The 18,331-nt window shown below is 42.5% G+C and overlaps 1 protein-coding gene across 4 annotated transcripts in view; it reads right to left on the bottom strand.

The window, feature by feature from the left end:
- Cdon (cell adhesion associated, oncogene regulated) overlaps positions 1 to 18,331 on the bottom strand; it is an 85,827-nt gene that overhangs the window by 53,428 nt on the left and 14,068 nt on the right. For all 4 annotated transcript variants that reach the window (XM_051156159.1, XM_051156158.1, XM_051156156.1 and 1 more), the window contains exons 2-3: positions 2,210 to 2,342; positions 1,542 to 1,814 (exon numbers count right to left, since the gene is read on the bottom strand). In XM_051156159.1, coding sequence (XP_051012116.1) covers positions 1,542 to 1,814; positions 2,210 to 2,282 — 346 coding nt within the window. In that variant the 5' untranslated portion in view covers positions 2,283 to 2,342. The remainder of the gene's footprint in view (positions 1 to 1,541; positions 1,815 to 2,209; positions 2,343 to 18,331) is intronic.

Genomic DNA, 18,331 nt, shown 5'->3' with positions numbered 1-18,331 from the left:
CATGCAAAGCAACGTTAAAGCTTGGAAACACTGTAGAACTGCTTTTTGTGGCAACTGATCCTGGTCACCAGGATGGCAGGATCTTTTTGTTTTCTTTTGTTTTTCTATTTGCTTTGGACAGGTTTCATTGCATAACATTATGTAGCTCAAGCTAGCCTTGAACTTGTGATCCTCCGGCCTCAGCTGCCCACCTGCTAGGGTTACAAGTGTGCAACACCACAGCCAGCAATAAAGCTTTTTCATTTGAGAAAGCCGCTGGAGCAGAGGTGTGTAGTTGAGGGCTGACAGCTAAGTCAGGGCACACAATTTTCGGAAGTCACTGCCTGAGGAACCAAGGGAAACAAACTGCTCCAAAACACAAGCGAGAACTGCGAAGCATAATTATTTCCATTCTGTCAAGATAAATTCTTTCCCAGCCAGAGGGGTCTTCCTCAAATTCACTTTCCCTGCAACAAAACAGCTTCTGAGAATGAACCCAGGGCATTAGAAAACACAGCAGCCCACTGAGCCTGGGCATGCTGAGCTGGTACTGATTCCTTTCCGTTCAAACAGTTCGCTGAGGACTGAGCGGGCTCCTTATTATCTCCGCCACCCAAAGAAGCCAGCTGCCTGCCTCCAGGAAATCAACCCAAGTGTGTGTCTTGGAGCTGTGCACGGGTCACAGCTCTACAAAAACATTTACTCTTCTCAGTTATGACAAACTCACTACTCCAGGGGAATCCAGATTTGTTCTGTAAATAGGGGTGCCCTCGCAAAGCCGTTTTCCATTACTGGAAGCCATCGCCATTTGAAAGGCAGATGGCTCAAACTCACTAAGAAAAACCACACATTCCAGATTTTCCATAAGTTCAATTCTTCGCATTCCATTCTTTACAGTCAGCCCCCCCCCCCCCCCCCCCCGCGCCTGCTTCTTCAGCCTGGTTCAAATTACATAAATTAAAGCCCCCTGGTAATCGAGGGAAATAAAACAATTAGATGGAAAAGAAAGATAAAGGACTACATAAAATAAATGAGTGTCAAAAGCCAACTTTTTTTTGTCTGTACTGATATTAACAACTTTAAAAGATCACAAAGATATTGCCCAGAACTCACACTATAAAACTGTCCCATGCTAATGAAGAAGAAGAAGAGGAGGAGGAAGAAGAGGAGGAGGAGAAAGAGGAGGAGGAGGAAGAGGGGGAGGAAGAGGAAGAGAGGAAGAGGAGGAGGGGTAGGAGGAGAAGATGAGGAGGAGGAATAAGAAGAAGAAGCGAAGAAGGACACCGAAGAAGAAGAAGACAGCAGCAGACGAGGAGTGAGTATGAGAAGAAGAAGAACTTCCACACTATGGCTAGAGACTACGCTGCTAGGCTGGGCTACAGGGGTTCCATATCTTTCCCCAGCTACCTGCAGCCAAAGCACGAATAGGATAAGAACTCCTCAGATATCTACATGTCCCATATCAGTGCCCAAGCTTTTCCCACTATTAAAAAATGCAGGAAGGAATGGAAAGCCTATAGATCTCAAGAAAAACATCAGATAACAAGATTCAAAGTACTCACCTGCAGTTGACACTGTTGCAGGGCCACTCAGGATGGCACCAATGCTATTGTTGGCAATGCACTGGTAGCAACCAGAAAGGGAAGGGTTAAGAGACAGAATAGTCAAAGTCCCCTGATGAATCTTAATCTGTTCCATGCTTCTGTCCAATCGTTTTCCATTATGCAACCATGAGATGCGGGCAGTAACAGGTTTAGCAGAACAATGGAGGACCACAGGTCTACCAAGCTTCTGGACAGCAGAGAGTGGCTCAGAAATGAAATAAGGCGCCAAGTCTACAAGAGAACATTTCCCATGTGCAAAAAAAAAAAAAAAAAAAAAAAAAAAGAAAGAAAGAAAGAAAGAAAAAGAAAGGGGCAGAAAGCAGAGAAAAGGTATATTAAATACATTTCATCTGCATCCATAACTGAGGCAGTCTCTTGTGTCTATATGTGGTAGTTCTTAATGCTTATAAAAAATTCATAGGTCTATCTTTAAAGGTCTCAAACTCACAGACCCTCCTGCCTCTGCCTCCAAGTGATAGGAGGCAGCTAGGCCCCTACAGTATTTTTAACAGGTAATAAATGCTATACAATGAATACATATATATCCACATTCACATAAGTATAAAGCAAAAATATTACGATGAGCTTAGGCTTCAGCCCAAATCCCATCAATATTCTCCTCTTACCTGAACTCACAGAAGAACACAGAATCACAAGAACATGTAACAGTGTCCATAAGGGTCCGAGGTCTGGATGCATAGCGCCCAATTACACAAGTAGGCAGGGAAGAGTTCCAGAGAAAGCCCAGGCCTCAGCTCACTAGAAAACATTTCAAAAAGAAAGAAAGCGTAAACTATAAGAGCCACTGACATCTTTAAACTGAACACCTTATCTTAGGCTCCTCATGACCCCTACCCTCTCAATCCATACCTAGACTAGACACTAAGCCAGGGTTAGCAGGTTTATTCCTTCTTCCAGGGGACAAGGATACTCTTTACTGGAGAACTACCCAGAGCTGATGGAGAGCACACTGGAGCAGATCAAAAATGGAAGAGGAGGGGCTGGAGAGATGGCGCAGGGGATAAGAGCACTGTCTACTCTTCCGGAGGTCCTGAGTTCAATTCCCAGTAACCACATTATGACTTACAACCATTTATATTGGGATCTGATGCCCTCTTCTGATGTGCAAGTGTACATACAGATAGAGTACTCATGCATAAAATAAATAAATAAATCTTAAAAGAAAGAAAGAAAGATTGGAAGAGGATGAGCCATCAGGAGACACTGAACCCTTGAGAGACAGATGAGGAAAGCACGGTGGGTGACAATGAAATATAATTGTATTCAGGACACCATCTAAAGGCAGAATCAAAGAAATTAGAGTCTGGGAGACGAAGTGTGAGATGCAGAGACAGGTCAAGGGTAACTCTTGGTTTTCGGTGTAAGAGAGTAAAGAATGCCTGTTTAGTAAAGTAGAAAATTCCAGAGGAGGGGGAGAGGATACAAAGTGAAGAAGGGGAGAGTGGATGAGCAGATCTGTGTGCCTGGGAAACATTCAAGGTATCTACTGGACATCCTGCTGCTACCACGAGGTCCAAAGTTGCTTACATGAGTCAGAGGGAGAAGTCAGAGCTGGAAATGTAGATTTCAGATGGAAGAAAGTCAGGCACCATCTCAGCCTTTTCTGTGGAAAATATGTTTGGCAAACAAGAAGCTTTAGAGACTGAACAGAGAAGGGTAAGGGGGATACAAAGAAAGAAGGAGCAAATGGGATGCAATCCAGGAGAAAGATCTCTCTAGCAGCAGTCAGCTGTCTCAAACCGGGTGAGCAGCCGAGCAAGGCTAGCTGCTATCCAAAAGGAAGAGTGCGGATGGCTGATGATGTCAACAAGACCAGTTCAGAAGGGAGGAGTGTACAGGGCAGGCAACAATGGGAGAAAGGTTAAAGACTTCCCGAAATTTGTCATGTAGCAGGGAAACTGGGAGAAAATGCGACAGACAGATGAACAGCTCTGACCGATGTCACCTGAGGGAATGGCTGTTTTTCTCATTGCTTTTGTTGCTGTTTTAAGCTAGAGAGACAGTACAGTACATTTAGAAAAACTTTTTTTTTTTTTTTTTTTTTTTTTGGTTTATCGAGACAGGGTTTCTCTGTGTAGCCTTGGTTGTCCTAAACTCACTTTGTACACCAGGCTGTCCTCGAACTCACAGCAATCCGCCTGCCTCTGCCTCCCAAGTGCTGGGATTAAAGTTGTGTGCCACCACCGCACAGCTCATTTAAAAAACGTTTAAGAAGTCCATAAATCCCAGGACTGGCAAACACATGGAGATAATTCACCACATATTTGATAGGTGGAGATAGGACCAGTGAGTTCTTTTGAAGGACAATTTAGAAATATATGTCAAAATCACATATTCATGAAACAAATATTTTTCCACATTCATAATATACTAGATACCATCCTAGGAGCTAGATATGGAGCAATTTCTATTACAAAAGTAGAAATAAATAATACAGACATGTTTAACCCATATGTTTTAGTGGAATAGATGGACAATGAACAAGATAATAAAATGAGTAACTTTAACAATGCCTGTGTATCCTCCGGATATGGCCAACTGCCTTCTAAACCCTAGACACCTCTCTACTTTGCTCTGACTCTTCCATGTAACTTATCTGGTGACATGGTGTATCCTCCCTAAAATCAATGTTGTTAAATTCTACTTTCTAGAAGAAAGCATTCTATAATATCCCTTAAAACAAAAGGTCTATTTTAATATAATGTAATTTCCATGTGGGCAATCATATTTAATAAAAAGTGACATCTGAACTAAGTATATTTTAGCTACATTTGTTCCTTCATTCATTTATTCACTCATGTGTCTACTTTTTAAAATCAGCAAAAGTGCACTAAACCCTTTCCTCTGTGCTAGGCATGATGCTGGCCACGGTTGTCCAGAACCTGTGCAGATCCTGCCCAGAGCTCCTGCTTGGCCAGGGATGGAGACCAGACTCTCTGATTATGGAATACAACAAAACAGAGTGCCTGGCTATAGTAAGGACATGTGAGAAACGAGAAGTTTATCCACACAGTCATCTACACAAAGAAGGGTCAAACTCACGACGTTTAACACTGGGCACAAACATAAAACAAAGCACCAGGTCCTTGCGAGCCAGTGCCTTAGGGATCTGCTCACCAGCGCCTCAGACTCCAGCCTGAAAGCTTACAAACTCCAGCTATCTAGACCACTGACGTGCTTTCCATTTTCCCCTGGTGACCTCTTTAAGAAGTGGGAGCAGATGTACCGGCATATACTCTGGCAGAAGGGGTCAGCTGTGTGAAAACCCTTTTGGTTTATTTGAATTCTCCTAGTTTAAGGGTAAGAGCAGAAACAGCAGCGGTGAAGGCAAAGTAAACATTCGCATGACTTGTTAACAGGAGACACTTTCTGAGAAAATGTGGACAAGGAGGACTGATTCTTCCTTTTGCCAAATCTTTCTTCGACTATTTATTTATTAAAAGGCAATGACATGGATTTTACAGTGAACTTTAACCCTCGCACATGACCTAATTTACAGCTGCTCTTAACGGGTCATAGCTCATTATTTCTACCTCAATGCGATCGCACAGAAGCCTCCTCGATAAAGCCTACTGGGCGCTTCTTTCACACTTTTAAATAAGGTTTCACTGGGTAGCCTCAAACTTGAAATGATCCTCCTGCCTCTACCCCTTTGATGCTTGGATTACAGGCTTGGCCCATCAGGCCTGGCTATTTGGTTACTTTTAACATGATCTCAGGTGATTTTGGAAGTTAGAGAAAAACTATGTCCATAAGAGGCACTTAGTAAACTTATGTCGGCTTGACTTCTGTCTGTGCACAGCCCAGTTAGAGGATGATGTCACCTATGGGTCAGGTGACTTGAATGGAGTAGCAACGGAACCCCACTTACAATCTCATCACTACACATCACTCACCATACAGAAGGTGGGACCAGTACAAATCAGAGAAGACCCATGAGCAACACAGAAAAAAAAAAAAAAAACCACACAATCATTTAGAAAAGTATCATCTTTGTCAAAAACAATATCCTTGCTACTATTTGAGTTACTATTCTCTCTCTCCCCCCTCTCCTTCTCCCTCTCCCATCACACACACACACACACACACACACACACACACACACACACACACACACACCCTGTTAAGGCTTCTCTAACTCATCATCTCAGAAGGAACTGGCCACCCATGAGAAAATCCTTCTGTCACTTTCGTTTGTCCAGATGGAGTTCACCCCAACATGATCACACCCCTCCACTGCAGTTCTGAAAAGATGCTTCATAATCGCTGTGCTCCCAGGAAAGGCTCCTGGTAGTTAAGCGTACTCCACAGACTGCAGAGTACCAAAAAGGGCAGTAGCTACAAGAAGCTACAAATCTGGTCCGCTCTTTGCTCCACACTGAAGAAAGGCACAGTGTCACCAAGCAGGGTTCTGCTCCTTCAATCTGGAGGTTCAGAGGAGAGCTGCTGTGTCCTAAGCCTTGCCCTTCCCTCCACCCAGGCAATTTGTGTGTACAACAGCCATAGTTCCTGTGCCATGCTGGGGCTCGGCAGACGGTCTGCTGGCAGCGGGAGGCTAAAGGCATGCCTCACCTTAGCTCAGAAAGGAAATACTTCCCTAATGTTTGCTTAACTCATTGTTCAGGTTGTGAACTTACTGCTTTTATAACCCCTCTTCAACATGTTGCCAGAGCAGCCCTTTGGGGAAAGCCCTTCCTGAGTTTTTCGATTTGATTACTTTGTTTTTGAAGCATCGCTTCTGCTTTCCTAAGGCTGATCAAGGCTCTTTCCAAGTTACCCCGCTCCCCAGCACCCCCAACTCCCCCAAGGCTGATCAAGGCTGTCTTTCTGAATTACCTCCCTCCCCAAACCTCCTTCCGTCTCTTTTCCTAACTGTGAACAAAAACTTAGCTTTGGGATCAGTGTAGTTCTTCAAAATAGAAAATTCTTTAAGTTAGTTTACATTTTAAAGGAATCTTATTCTTCATGAAATGTGGTCTTAAATAAAGAGAGAACTGATTCCTATTTTCAAATCAATTTCAAACTGTGCCATTTAACAATTGTTGAGAAAAAAATTTTTTCTGCAGTAACTAAAATCTAGAATACACTTAGGGTGAAATCTTGGGTAAGTGCTGGCAGATTAATCCAGGACAGAGTACAATCAGGGAATTCAAACACAAGACATTAAAAAAAAAAAAACAAAAGCGAACAAAAAGACCACATTTAACCACCTGCATAGCGATCATGTACAACTTTGAGTCTCCTGTCAAATATGTCTTCATTCCGAATGTTTAAATAATTTAGAGAGGAAGCTAGCATCATTTTCTACATAAGCGTTTCACAGAACCCTTCTCCTGCAGCATCCTTTTAATTGTCAGTCAGCGCACAGGACGGCTTCGGGTGGGATACTGTGAGAAGTACAAAGATGAGGGAGGGGTGAGTCCTGAACAGAAGGCAGGTGCACCTCAACTGAAAAAAGAGCATGAACGTGACACCAGAACAAAAGGGTTGTACACACAACAACAAAGTAAAAAGTATTGATGAGTTCAAAGCATACGAAGGTATTTTTCATTCAGTAGATTCTTGATGCACACTTCTTGATGTATACCAGGCACTGGGCTATCAAGAAAAATATGGTGTCTACCATGTGGGCTTATTATGTCATGTGACAGATGATGGGTGCAGAAGCAATTATAATGCAGACTTCTCTAACAGCCACTGGTTAGATTGCAACCCCACCACCACCACCGGATAGGGTTTCTCTGTGTAGCCTTGACTGTCCTGGACTTAATCTGTAGACCAGAGATTCGCCTTCCTCTGTCTCCTGAGTGCTGGGATCAAAGGTTCAGATAGCAGATTTTGGTCAAATAGCTTTGTGAATAGCTTGTTTCTATGCAGTATATCTTTTCGAAGGCTAAAGCAAAACCCTCCAAAAGTCATGTCTTGGCATTACATCTTTAAAGACACAACAGCTTATGATTTATTTAGTCAGAAACATCCTGTTAAAATTTTGAATTGCATGTTGACTACATATTCCCCCAAAATAGGGGTCTTTGTAGACCAGTGCCAAGTAGGAAGGCAGTAAGAGTGTTCTCCTAATCTGTCTAGAGGCTTTGTCCCATTTTTAAGGGTTTTGTTTTGTTTTTTGTTTTTGTTCTTGTTTTTTTGAGGCAGGGTTTCTCTGTGTAGCCTTGGCTGTCCTGGACTCACTTTGTAGACCAGGCTGGCTTCGAACTCACAAAGATCTGCCTGACTCTGTTTCATTTTTATTTTTCAGTGGAGTCTCTTTTCTTGCTGGAACTCTAAGTGAACTTTGAATGCAAGACAGCTAAAAGTCATCACAAAAAACAACAAACGCACGAAAGAACTTTTTCATCGCCCCTATTTTCTATGGCCTCTACAAGTCTGTTTTCAGTGCCCAACAGATGTTTTGTTCCTATCCATGAGAGCTGGCATTTATTGAAATGGAGCCTGACACAGCATCACGACCTCTTTCACTAAGTGGATGGGTTTCCAGGGTATAGAGCAGCGAAGAGATGCAACGAGCAATGGAATCAGTGTCACCTGCACAGGTGACGGAGGAAGGGCAGAAGGCTCACCTCACCTGGACCTGCGGGGAACAGGGAAGTAGGGAAGGAACAGACGCTAAGCAGAAAGGATAGACAGTGTGTGCTCAGAATCTACACACAGAGTGTAAGAAAATATATGGGCTGGAGCCTGGGGTTATTATAGTCAGAAGGGGAAGTTACACAGGTACATAGAAACTAGAGCATAAGAAATATATAGATAATAAATCATATTAAGATATTTGGCTTTCATCATTTTCTACAGGAGAGGGCATGCTCAGACCTGCACCTCTGAAAAGCCATTCATACTGCCATGTGGCAAATGGCTGAAGACAAGTTAGGAGGCTGGTGTCAAAGAGAGAGAGACTCTTACTAGAGAAATTGTCTGAAACGTCACAGACTTAAAAGTCCCTAAGACCTGAACATACTTAAATGATATAAAAGGTAAAACTGACAGGACGAGGTCTGGAAAAGAATGCTCCTCTCAGACTTCACCAGAACCCATTTGTGTATCCACTTCCTGTTTCCTGGCTGCTTTGAAAAAAAAAAAAAAAAGAGGAACTGAAGAGACTGCCCACATCTCTTACTTAGACAAGTGACTGTGTAGATGATGGTCTGCATTTTCTCAGACAGGAAATCCATGAGAAACAGCAGAGCCTTTGTGCTTTGTGCTTATGGTCTGGAAGGTGTTGCAGGGGTCGGGGTACACCTGTGGAGATGCTGAGGAGGACGTAAGTGGAGATCTATCGGAGCTGATGGCCCAGCACAACAGGGATTTGTGGAGCAAGGTAGAAATTTGAGGGCCAACAGCAAACAGCTGGCCCAAATAGAGGAAGGCACCCCATCTGAAGAAGAAGCTCCTCATTCAAGACTAAGGCTCCCAGCAAAAGCTGCTGCCAGAGGAACTCACAAAGGGGAGGCAGACCGATTATCCAGGGAGGCTTGCTGTAAAATCGGTCCTCAGATGTCACTAAATGAAACTCAATTCCCCATACCCACAACACCTCCCATGTACCTTTAAAAGGTGCTTCGACCTAGGTTATCAAGCGTGTCCCACATGCCCAAACTGTCACTCCGTCACTCCTTCATAATTACTAAAGGCTTTGCTTGGTGAGTCTCCTCTACGTACAAGAGGTCTCCCAAAGTGAGAGAACATCTGGCATTCTTCTTTCAGTGATTTTACAAGAGGGACTGGAGGTGGGTGAGGCAAGGAGAAGCAAAGAAGGTACCATCATTTTAGCCACAACAAATATGCTACCTAATCATCTGTCATCCCTGTGGGTGGCGGGGAGTAAGTACACTTAACAAACTGAAGCCTCCGGTGAAGGGGCCATGGGCAACCAGCAATGACGTGCTTGTTCTGTGACCAGCTGCACAACCTGGAGGTGTGCGGAGGCACCTGTCATCCTCACAGGACTGAGGCGAGCTCCCTCATGAGTGTACAGACAGTGGCATTCATGCACTTACTGACGACCTTGCTACTACTCAGGTCAAGCTTCTCCTTCAAGGCCGGGGCCCCCACAGATCTTACAGCCTTTCCCCGACCTCTCCTGTGTCTCAGCTGGGCCAGCCAAACATACAAGCGACCCTGCTGCCTGCAAAAGTGTTTCCTTCCACTGAGCGCCAACAAGAGAAGAGGGAGAAAATGGAAGTAATGTGGGAGTGGTGGCACCGAAAAGGCCAAATGAGCAAAGAAATAATCGACTCCACATGAGCCACTCCAGCGCCGTCACAGTGGAAAGGGCCTAGGACTAACCCCAGGAAAGGTCCCAGGGATCAAGGGTCACAGTACAAAAAAGGCAACAGTCAGGGGCAGCCAGCTGCAACAGGCATCAATGTGGTCCTAATTAGACACCAAAAGAAGCTCTGAGTGCAGGGGTAGGCTCGGCTCACAATATTTGTGTGTGTGTGTGTGTTTTTTAAAAGACACAAGAGTCCCTTTTCCACTCTTTCTAATGGATGACTTCTTCCTGCTCTTGAGCATAGGAAACCAGAATTGTGGAGACCAGATAATTCCGGCACCCACCATGAACTGTAAGGGGGAGGGTTATGAATATTTAAGAGCATAGCTGCATACAAATGGTGAAATGCTAAAGAGCAACTTGGGAAAGATCACTGAAAAGATAAAAATGCAGCAAATTTCAAGGAATTACTGTGCAATGCTACAGAGTCAACACTTGCCACAAATGCACCGCTCAGTGGATTTTTAAGTTTATTGTTGGCACTGGCGTCGTGGGAAAAAATAACAGAATTATGGTAACCACAAAACAAATGCGCAAAGAGACGTTTTTTTAAGTTTGCTAAGAACCAGCTAAACTAGAACAGACTGGTGTTGTGCTGATGCCATGAGGCACTTGGCCTTCTTTGATGGGGGAGGAGAAGGAGGAACTCGGAAAGAGTTGAAAAAGAAATGGTTAGGTAATACTATTAATATTGCTGTTTAAAAGCCCAGAGTTTTACTTAAACCAAATGATGCTCTGAGCCAAGAATTTCCCTGGCAGTTAAAAAAACACGACCCTCACTGGGTTTAGATTTTATTTTAATAACGTGGGGAGGGGACTTAAGGAGAAACTAATTTCCATCAAGTATATACTAATACAGAGAGAGAGAGAGAGAGAGAGAGAGAGAGAGAGAGAGAGAGAGAGAGAGAGAGAGAGTGTGTGTGTCAAGTGCTGATGAGAGAGCAAATGAAGGGGAAAACCAGAAAAGTATCTTTGCTGCAAATAAACTTAGGTCAGTGTTGAGGAATAACAGATCTGTCGGGGTAACTTTGACACCTCTCTACCTATTGAGTTGTAAGTTTTCTAGAATCTAGAACATAATGATCTTAGTTTCAGGTTTTCAATTTCATCTTTAAACTTAACTATACAAAAGAACTGAAGAAGCCTAGACTTCCTTACTCCATTTAGTGATGAGAATTAGGTCAGACACAGCTTCATCAAACCTGCTATTCTACCACGGATGAGCAGCTGTGCACTGATAATGCGGCTTTCCAGGTCCATTCAAAAGCTGACACACAAGTCAATCACAGGTTACCACCTAGCCAGGATACATAACGGGCCCAACATGACTGATAGGTCAAAACAGAGGTAGAAGCCCGCAGTAGTCCATAGCAGGAGAACCTGCACATCAGAAAAACCTTACATCATCACAGGCAGTTAAAAACAAAATAATGACCAGGCTACAATGCCCTGGTGAACAAGAAAGTAGGAAAACAGGTCAATTAAGTTTGCAGTGTCTTTGTAAGCGTGGCACTTCAGAGCATGAAGCACGTGTCCAACCAGAAAAGACTGAGAATTTACCAATGACACAGGACCAGCGTATCTACAAGGAATGAGGCATAATTTGCTGGACAACTTTGTTAGGCTCAAGTTAAACCAACCAGAGGCTATTAGTGCATTGTAACATTACACTGGGTGCCAATAAACTGGGCAGCCAAAAGAAATAAGCCTGGACACAGAGACAAGACATATGTGTGTACACACAGACACATACAGATACAGGAGCCAACATGGCAGACAAACCTTCCAATGATGCAATTCAGTGCAAAACTTTTCTCAAAATTCTCTATTAGTTGTTTTCAGCTCCAATGTATAAATGAGGTATAAAAATATTTCTCATTATTATACCTCTGTTTAACCCCATAGAGTTTCAAGTTCAATATCATGATTCAATAGTTTCATTTATGAATATTTCAAAAACAATCAAGAATATAAAAAGTTTCAACATACTATAACAGTACATGACAAACTCCAAGTTTCTTGGAATAGTTAACAGCAATATGAGCAAATATAATTCTAAAATTGCCATCCACCTCTAATACATTTTACTGGGTCAGGCTGCCTTACATCTGTAGAATATACTTTCATATGTCCATATACATAGCAGTCTTGTGGGTTCTGACACTTCGTCATCATTGACTTTCATGTATAACATGAAGGGTTTTTGTAATGTGGGTATTTTTTTTTAACTTACGAAGTTGTTTTGTTTTGTTTTGTTTTTGAGTAGCCAGAAAGCTATAGATTTGATTGATAATTTAACTTGTCCAACATCTCTTGATGCAAACCATTATTTTAAGGACAAGTATCAATGGGGTTGCAATTTGTAGACTAAGCACCGCAAAGAGGGCCAGAGTAGGAGAGACAACTTAAGCTTCATCCGTCCCTGGAACCCACATAAAGGTCCAAGGAGAGAAGAGACCACACAAAGTTGTTCTCTGACCTCCGCACGTACACCATGACATGTGTGGCCCAGCATGAACACATCATATGTGCATACACACAAATAATACATTTCAAAATTTTTAGCTCTTAAAAAAAAAAAAAAAAAAACAAATTTTCAGTAATTTTTACAACAAAAAGGCTGCTTCTGCTGTTATAACAAAATACCCAGGACTGGGTAATCTATAAGGAGCAGGGGATCTATTTGGTTCTTGCAGTGATGAAGAGATCAGTGTGGTATCTGGTGGGGTCCTTTGTGCTGTATCACTCTGTGACCCCTCCCCTGCCCCCCCCCAAAAAAAAGACAAGCAAGGGAGCAACAGATGCAAGGGGTATCACCATCAGAGGCCAGGATAGCTCATACCTGGTGGCATTAGTGCATTCATGAGGGCAGAGCCTCCACACCATCTAACCACCCACCAGAGAGCCCACCTCTTAACGCTACTCTGAGCATATATTTAAATTACGTCAAGTGTCTATAGTCAAGGGACATCAGAAAAGAAGGATGCGTAAGGGAAGGGGCAGTAACACAGAAGGTAATGGAGATCCTTGTTTCCTAAAATGCAGCATCTCTCACAGTAACACCTTTATAGAATCTGTGGAATTTCAGACGTTTTTTATTATTAAAAAAAAAATCAGAGACAAAAATCTCATTTGTAAATATTCTAAAACAAAATTTTTGGTCAGTAGTCTAAGCTGATATATTTATTTTCCCTTTCCTTAATTATGTTGAGGCAGGGATTGGCAAGATGGCTCAGAGGGGAAAGGCACCTGCCACCAAACCTGACAACCTGAGTTCAATCCTCAGGGCACATTCTACACCCAAGGCTGATAAATAAATAATAAATATAATTAAATAAATTATTAAACAAGACAACAAAAGAATGTCCAGGCAGGGAACAGTAACCTAGCTCAGTGGAGAATGGTCGTTGCTACACAGCCCGGCAACCTGTATTCAACTCCTGGAACCTTCCTGAGGGTGGAAGGAGACAACCAACCACACAGCTGTCCTCTTACCTCATGACACACACATGCCACAGCATGCCCATCCACGTGCACACATCACCTACAGACATAAATGATTTAAATTTACTTTTTTAAAAAAATGTTCAGAGGGAGCATTCCCTAACAGTGTGGTGTGTGTTCTCTCTGCAGAGGGGGGAAAATTCCACAATTTTTCCAGCCTTAGAATTCTATAACTAACATTCTATAACTGCTCCACTTTAAAAAAAAAAGAGAGAGAGAGATAGAGAGAGAACACAGAAATCTGCATGTACCTGTCACCTCTTACATTATATCTCACCTCATCCTTGGCAAATGCTAATCATTGCACTGACAAAGAGAGAAACGGGAGAGAAGGCACAGACATGAAAGCCTTAGCCCTAACACTGAAGCGCAGGGCCTCCATGAACAGGACAGAGTGTATGTGTCTATTCATGAAACAAATAATGAATACTTTTTAAGTAAGAGACATGAAGTTCATGGTTTCACTGTAAGAACTTAAGTGAAGGGAACCCCTTCAATTTATACTCAAAAACAAAACAAAACAAAAAAATCTTGTAGAAATCTGCCTAGTAAAACCTTGTTCTGTAAGTGCTGCCTACCACCTCAGGGCCAAACCATCAACAAAGTATCCATGGAATTCTGCAAACACTGTCAGAAATGTGTACACAGTGAAAACAAAGTTCTTCTCGTGACTTAGGACTTATCTTTAAAAAGAAAATTACCGAATAAAAGAATACGACTAATTTGAAAACTACTAGTATGGAAGAAAGCAAGCTGGATTTGATTCACGCATGCCACATGCATGTATGGAAATACCACCCAGAACCACATCAATATATGCGACTAATACATGCTAATAAAAGAAATCAAAACAAGTGACATTCATTTTCAAAATTAAGGGGGGGGGGAGTACTCAGGTACCAAGCTCTCCAGGAATCACGTCACATGATCTCACACACACACACATACATACACACACACCCGCCCCCCTTGTGGCTTCACTGCCAACACAAGCAGCTCAGAGGCGAAGCCCAGATGGCAGGTGTGGGTGTTCCAGAAAATCAGATATTGTTTTGTTTATCTGAATTACAATCTTGGCTCAAACGACCTGAGGGTGCAAATAAAACATACTGCTAATTAAAATAACCAGCAGCAGTACTAATAAAACATCTAAAAAGCAACTATTTTATAGAGAGCGGCTTTTTAGGAGCTTGCCTCCTAACCTCCAGACACAGGACCGCCAGCTTGCCATTAAAACTAGCTGAGGTATCCCAGTTCCTGCTGGAGAAGGAGAAAAGGCAACTTAAACCTGGGGCCAGAAGGAATCAAACATGACACTGAGGCACCATACCAACTTAATGGACATCTCGTATGTGGACAAACACCCAACCTACAGAATAGCAGAGAAGCCACACCCTACCATCAGCAACTGTGCTGATGACTTGCTGGATTTACACTACAGCCAGCACCTCCCAGGCTTTGGGATGTTCATAGCCAAATTTAAAAAGGAGATACCGGGATGTCTTAGAACAGCTGCCTAACGTGAACATGGCTGTGGGTTCAATCCTCAGCACCGCAGAAGATGATGACAGTGAGGAGGAAAGGGGCAACGCTTAAACCATCTAAGTGGCCTACGTATCAATGCCAAATATTAATTTTTCAAACTAAGAACTGTTATCTGTTATGATTGTTTCACCCAAACAAGACAAAAAAGCAAATGGGAAGTAATTTCATGATGAGCATAGCTTTAGAAGCAATCACTTTATGTTTTGGCTATTTGTTTTGTTTTTCATTTTGTTCCAGGTCAGTACAAGCTTATCACTAAAAACCAAGCTGGCTTGAAGATCAATGTTAAGAAACAACGAAAGACCTGGGCTTTCACTGACTTAAAGCAGTATATTCTAACAGCCTGATACCACTCTTTATGAAACAGGTGGCCGTTTCCTCCTAGACACTCATGCCTTCATCCCGTCAGCATCACTGCTTTCCTCGGGACAACAGGTCTCTGCCACTAACAAAAAACCAGCCATACAGAAGCCCATGCTGGACCTTCAAAATTATCTTTCTCAGCAAATAGGCCAAACATTTAGACCCTTTGGGGCAGCTGGAGCGTCAAAGGCAGTACACCGACCACACCCAACCCTGCATTAAACTCACATAAGCCCCCACCCACCCACTCAATCTCTGTACACACTGCTTTAAATTTCAGGTTTTTCAACCTTCATTCCTCAACAGTGGCCTTGACTTTCATTTGATTCTGACTTCTCATGTGTAATAACTGTAGCTGAACAAAAGTGACAAAAGGAAAAGTGCGGGTCCCCGCTTCATCTGCCCTGTTATTCCTCAAAGGAAGTGAAGAACCTAGGCTAGACTATTTGGGGATGACAGCATGTGAGAACTCCTAACCCCTTCCACTCACCTATACATGAACCAGTCCTAATAACGAAGAGCTTTAAAAAAAAATTTTTTTTTCTAGTGGGCCCAATTAACCACTCAGTTCCCTTCGGTTTTACTGACTGATTTAAGTCCAAAACCGGGGAAAAGCTATGACCAAGCACGTCTTTGTACATTTGATAAATGAACAAACTTACGATGCAAGAACCCCAGCAGTGTTTTCTGATTGAAAAACTACTGGTTTCCTATGTTTAAAAAACAAAACAAAACAAAACAAAACTCTGTTAAGCCAACAAGAAATGGTAAAAACACTATCAGAGAGCTGTTTTAGACACCCACCCCCTGCATTAATGTTCTGTGACCTGACCACTGACCTATGTCTTCTAGTGAGGACCTACATTTTCTTCATTACTTATGTTTATGCTACTGTTTAGTTACCTATGCTCTATCAATCGTTAAAAACGCGCAGCCAACATTTTCATTACATATACTTTAAGACAGGTGCCAAGAGAACCGAGTAGCAAAGCATATGATATGGCACTCAAGAAAATGCAGAGGCCACAGTGAAAACAGGCTAAAGAGGAACTGTCATCAAGAGGCCCGTTTAAGCCCGAAGAAGAGACTCAGCAACACACAGAGAACATGAACCGCACCGATCGACAGAACAGTCCCCGGAAGGCTTTGGGGAACCACCATGGATACCAGGAAAGCTCAACAGCAGCAAGGCTGCTCATAAGGCCTTGTAGCTGGTGCATGTGTGGCTACCTTTATACACACAGGTGTGGCAGGGGTCATCAGTACAGACTAAACAGCAGGATTCTATCACACACAATGGCCAGGTTTCCAGTAAGATATGAACTTTAGTCAAAGGAACAAAGCAGCAAGAGCTCGCAAGCCAAGGGTCTCTGCGGCTGTGAAGATAGGACACACGGAGAAGGTAACTTGGTGCACAAAATTCCAACCACAGTAAATCCTGAAATCATCAGTTCGGTTCATCTACTTCTTGCCAACAACTGCTTTTCAGTCTTGAACATGGTAAATATCTAAGGGAAACCAAGCATACTTATTAAACAATCTGTCACAATGCCAGCCTGACTTACAAGTGAGGATTTAGTTACTTCCTGTCAGTACAGGGAACATCGATTTGTTGATTTATTTACATAAATAAACTCCATCTTCATTAGTAGGTATGAAACTGAGATTTTAAAATGCTGTATTTAGATCAGAGCTAAAAGAGAAAGACTCAACTGTTTTGGTCAGTACTTCTTGGTCAGTTTTTAATGGCACCTTCCCAGTGGTAACTGTGGGTTATTGATGGAGGGCGTAGGGCTACCACACACATCTTCACAAATTCAGGTTGAGAATGATGTTAGGAGATGAAGCAAGAGCTATATTTTCAAAAATACAAAATATGCATGCCCAAGATTATAAAAGCTAAAATAATCTTGTAAATGCTACCCAACTCCAAAGCCACAAGGCTGCCACCCTATAGAAACTCTATAAATGCAATATAGACAAGTTTTATCCTCCCTTTTATAGGCCCCAAATGGGTGGCTTAAAGCCTGTGCATTGGTAGAATTGCGGTACAGTGTTTTCTCCAGAGCACAAGTTCAATACCACTACAAAAATTACTGTGCTTCCCTGCAAGCCTGCAAGCCGAGTGTCTGTGTGTGGCAGTGGCAGGGGTAGGGGGGTAGCTGGACCCAACACTCTGCACCCAAAACCACGGGTAGAGCTTTTCACAAACTCTAGTCACACTGTATCAATGAGAATGAGACACGGAACCCATAAGCCAACTCGGAAGACAGCAACTACACACTCCATGGCTCAGACAGGCTATTACAAAGGTCAAGTTGGTTTCTTGCACTTAGAAAGCAAGGGGTTGAAAACGCCTTAAAAGCCAAACATTTCCAAACTGATTTGATTTGATTAGTCTTTTTTAAAAGAGTAATGCAATGGTACTAAGGAATATATAATATCAGAGCAACCCATGTTAAAGATGTTATGCTAGGAACCGGGACCACAGGTAAAGGGCTAAGGATACACAGAGTGGAGAAAACAAATGGACCGTGCACAAGGCACACGCCTACCCCAGCACCAGAAACAGGATAAAGTCAAACTGCCTGCAGACAGAAAACAAGACACCACTGCTCTAAAACCTTTTAACTGTCACTTAAAATATAGCATACATGGTAGTACATGCTACTATATAAAATTATATCATACAGTTTATACAAATACAAATCAGGATTAGTATCTATTCTTGCTTGGGTTTTTTTTTTTTTTTTTTCCTTTTCAAATTAAAAAACAAAACAAAACAAAAACAAAAAACTGAAAATTCACAGAGCAGCGTCATCAATCACCAGGAGGGTCTGGTTCTGACGTTATACGAGCTCTGTCAGCCTTAATCAAATTGCCTGCCAGATCACAGATAAGTAATGACTTTGCTTAGGTTAAGCTGGGCCAGAGCTTTCTTTCTGCAGTATATACATCTCCGGAGTGAAAATAAACAGCCTCACACCTCGCTGGGGAGCTGAACTGGGCTGTGATTACGACTCAGCTT

Source organism: Acomys russatus, chromosome 14, assembly GCF_903995435.1.
Source record: "Acomys russatus chromosome 14, mAcoRus1.1, whole genome shotgun sequence".
NCBI lineage: Eukaryota > Metazoa > Chordata > Mammalia > Rodentia > Muridae > Acomys > Acomys russatus.
This window is presented reverse-complemented; position numbering and strand designations above follow the sequence as displayed.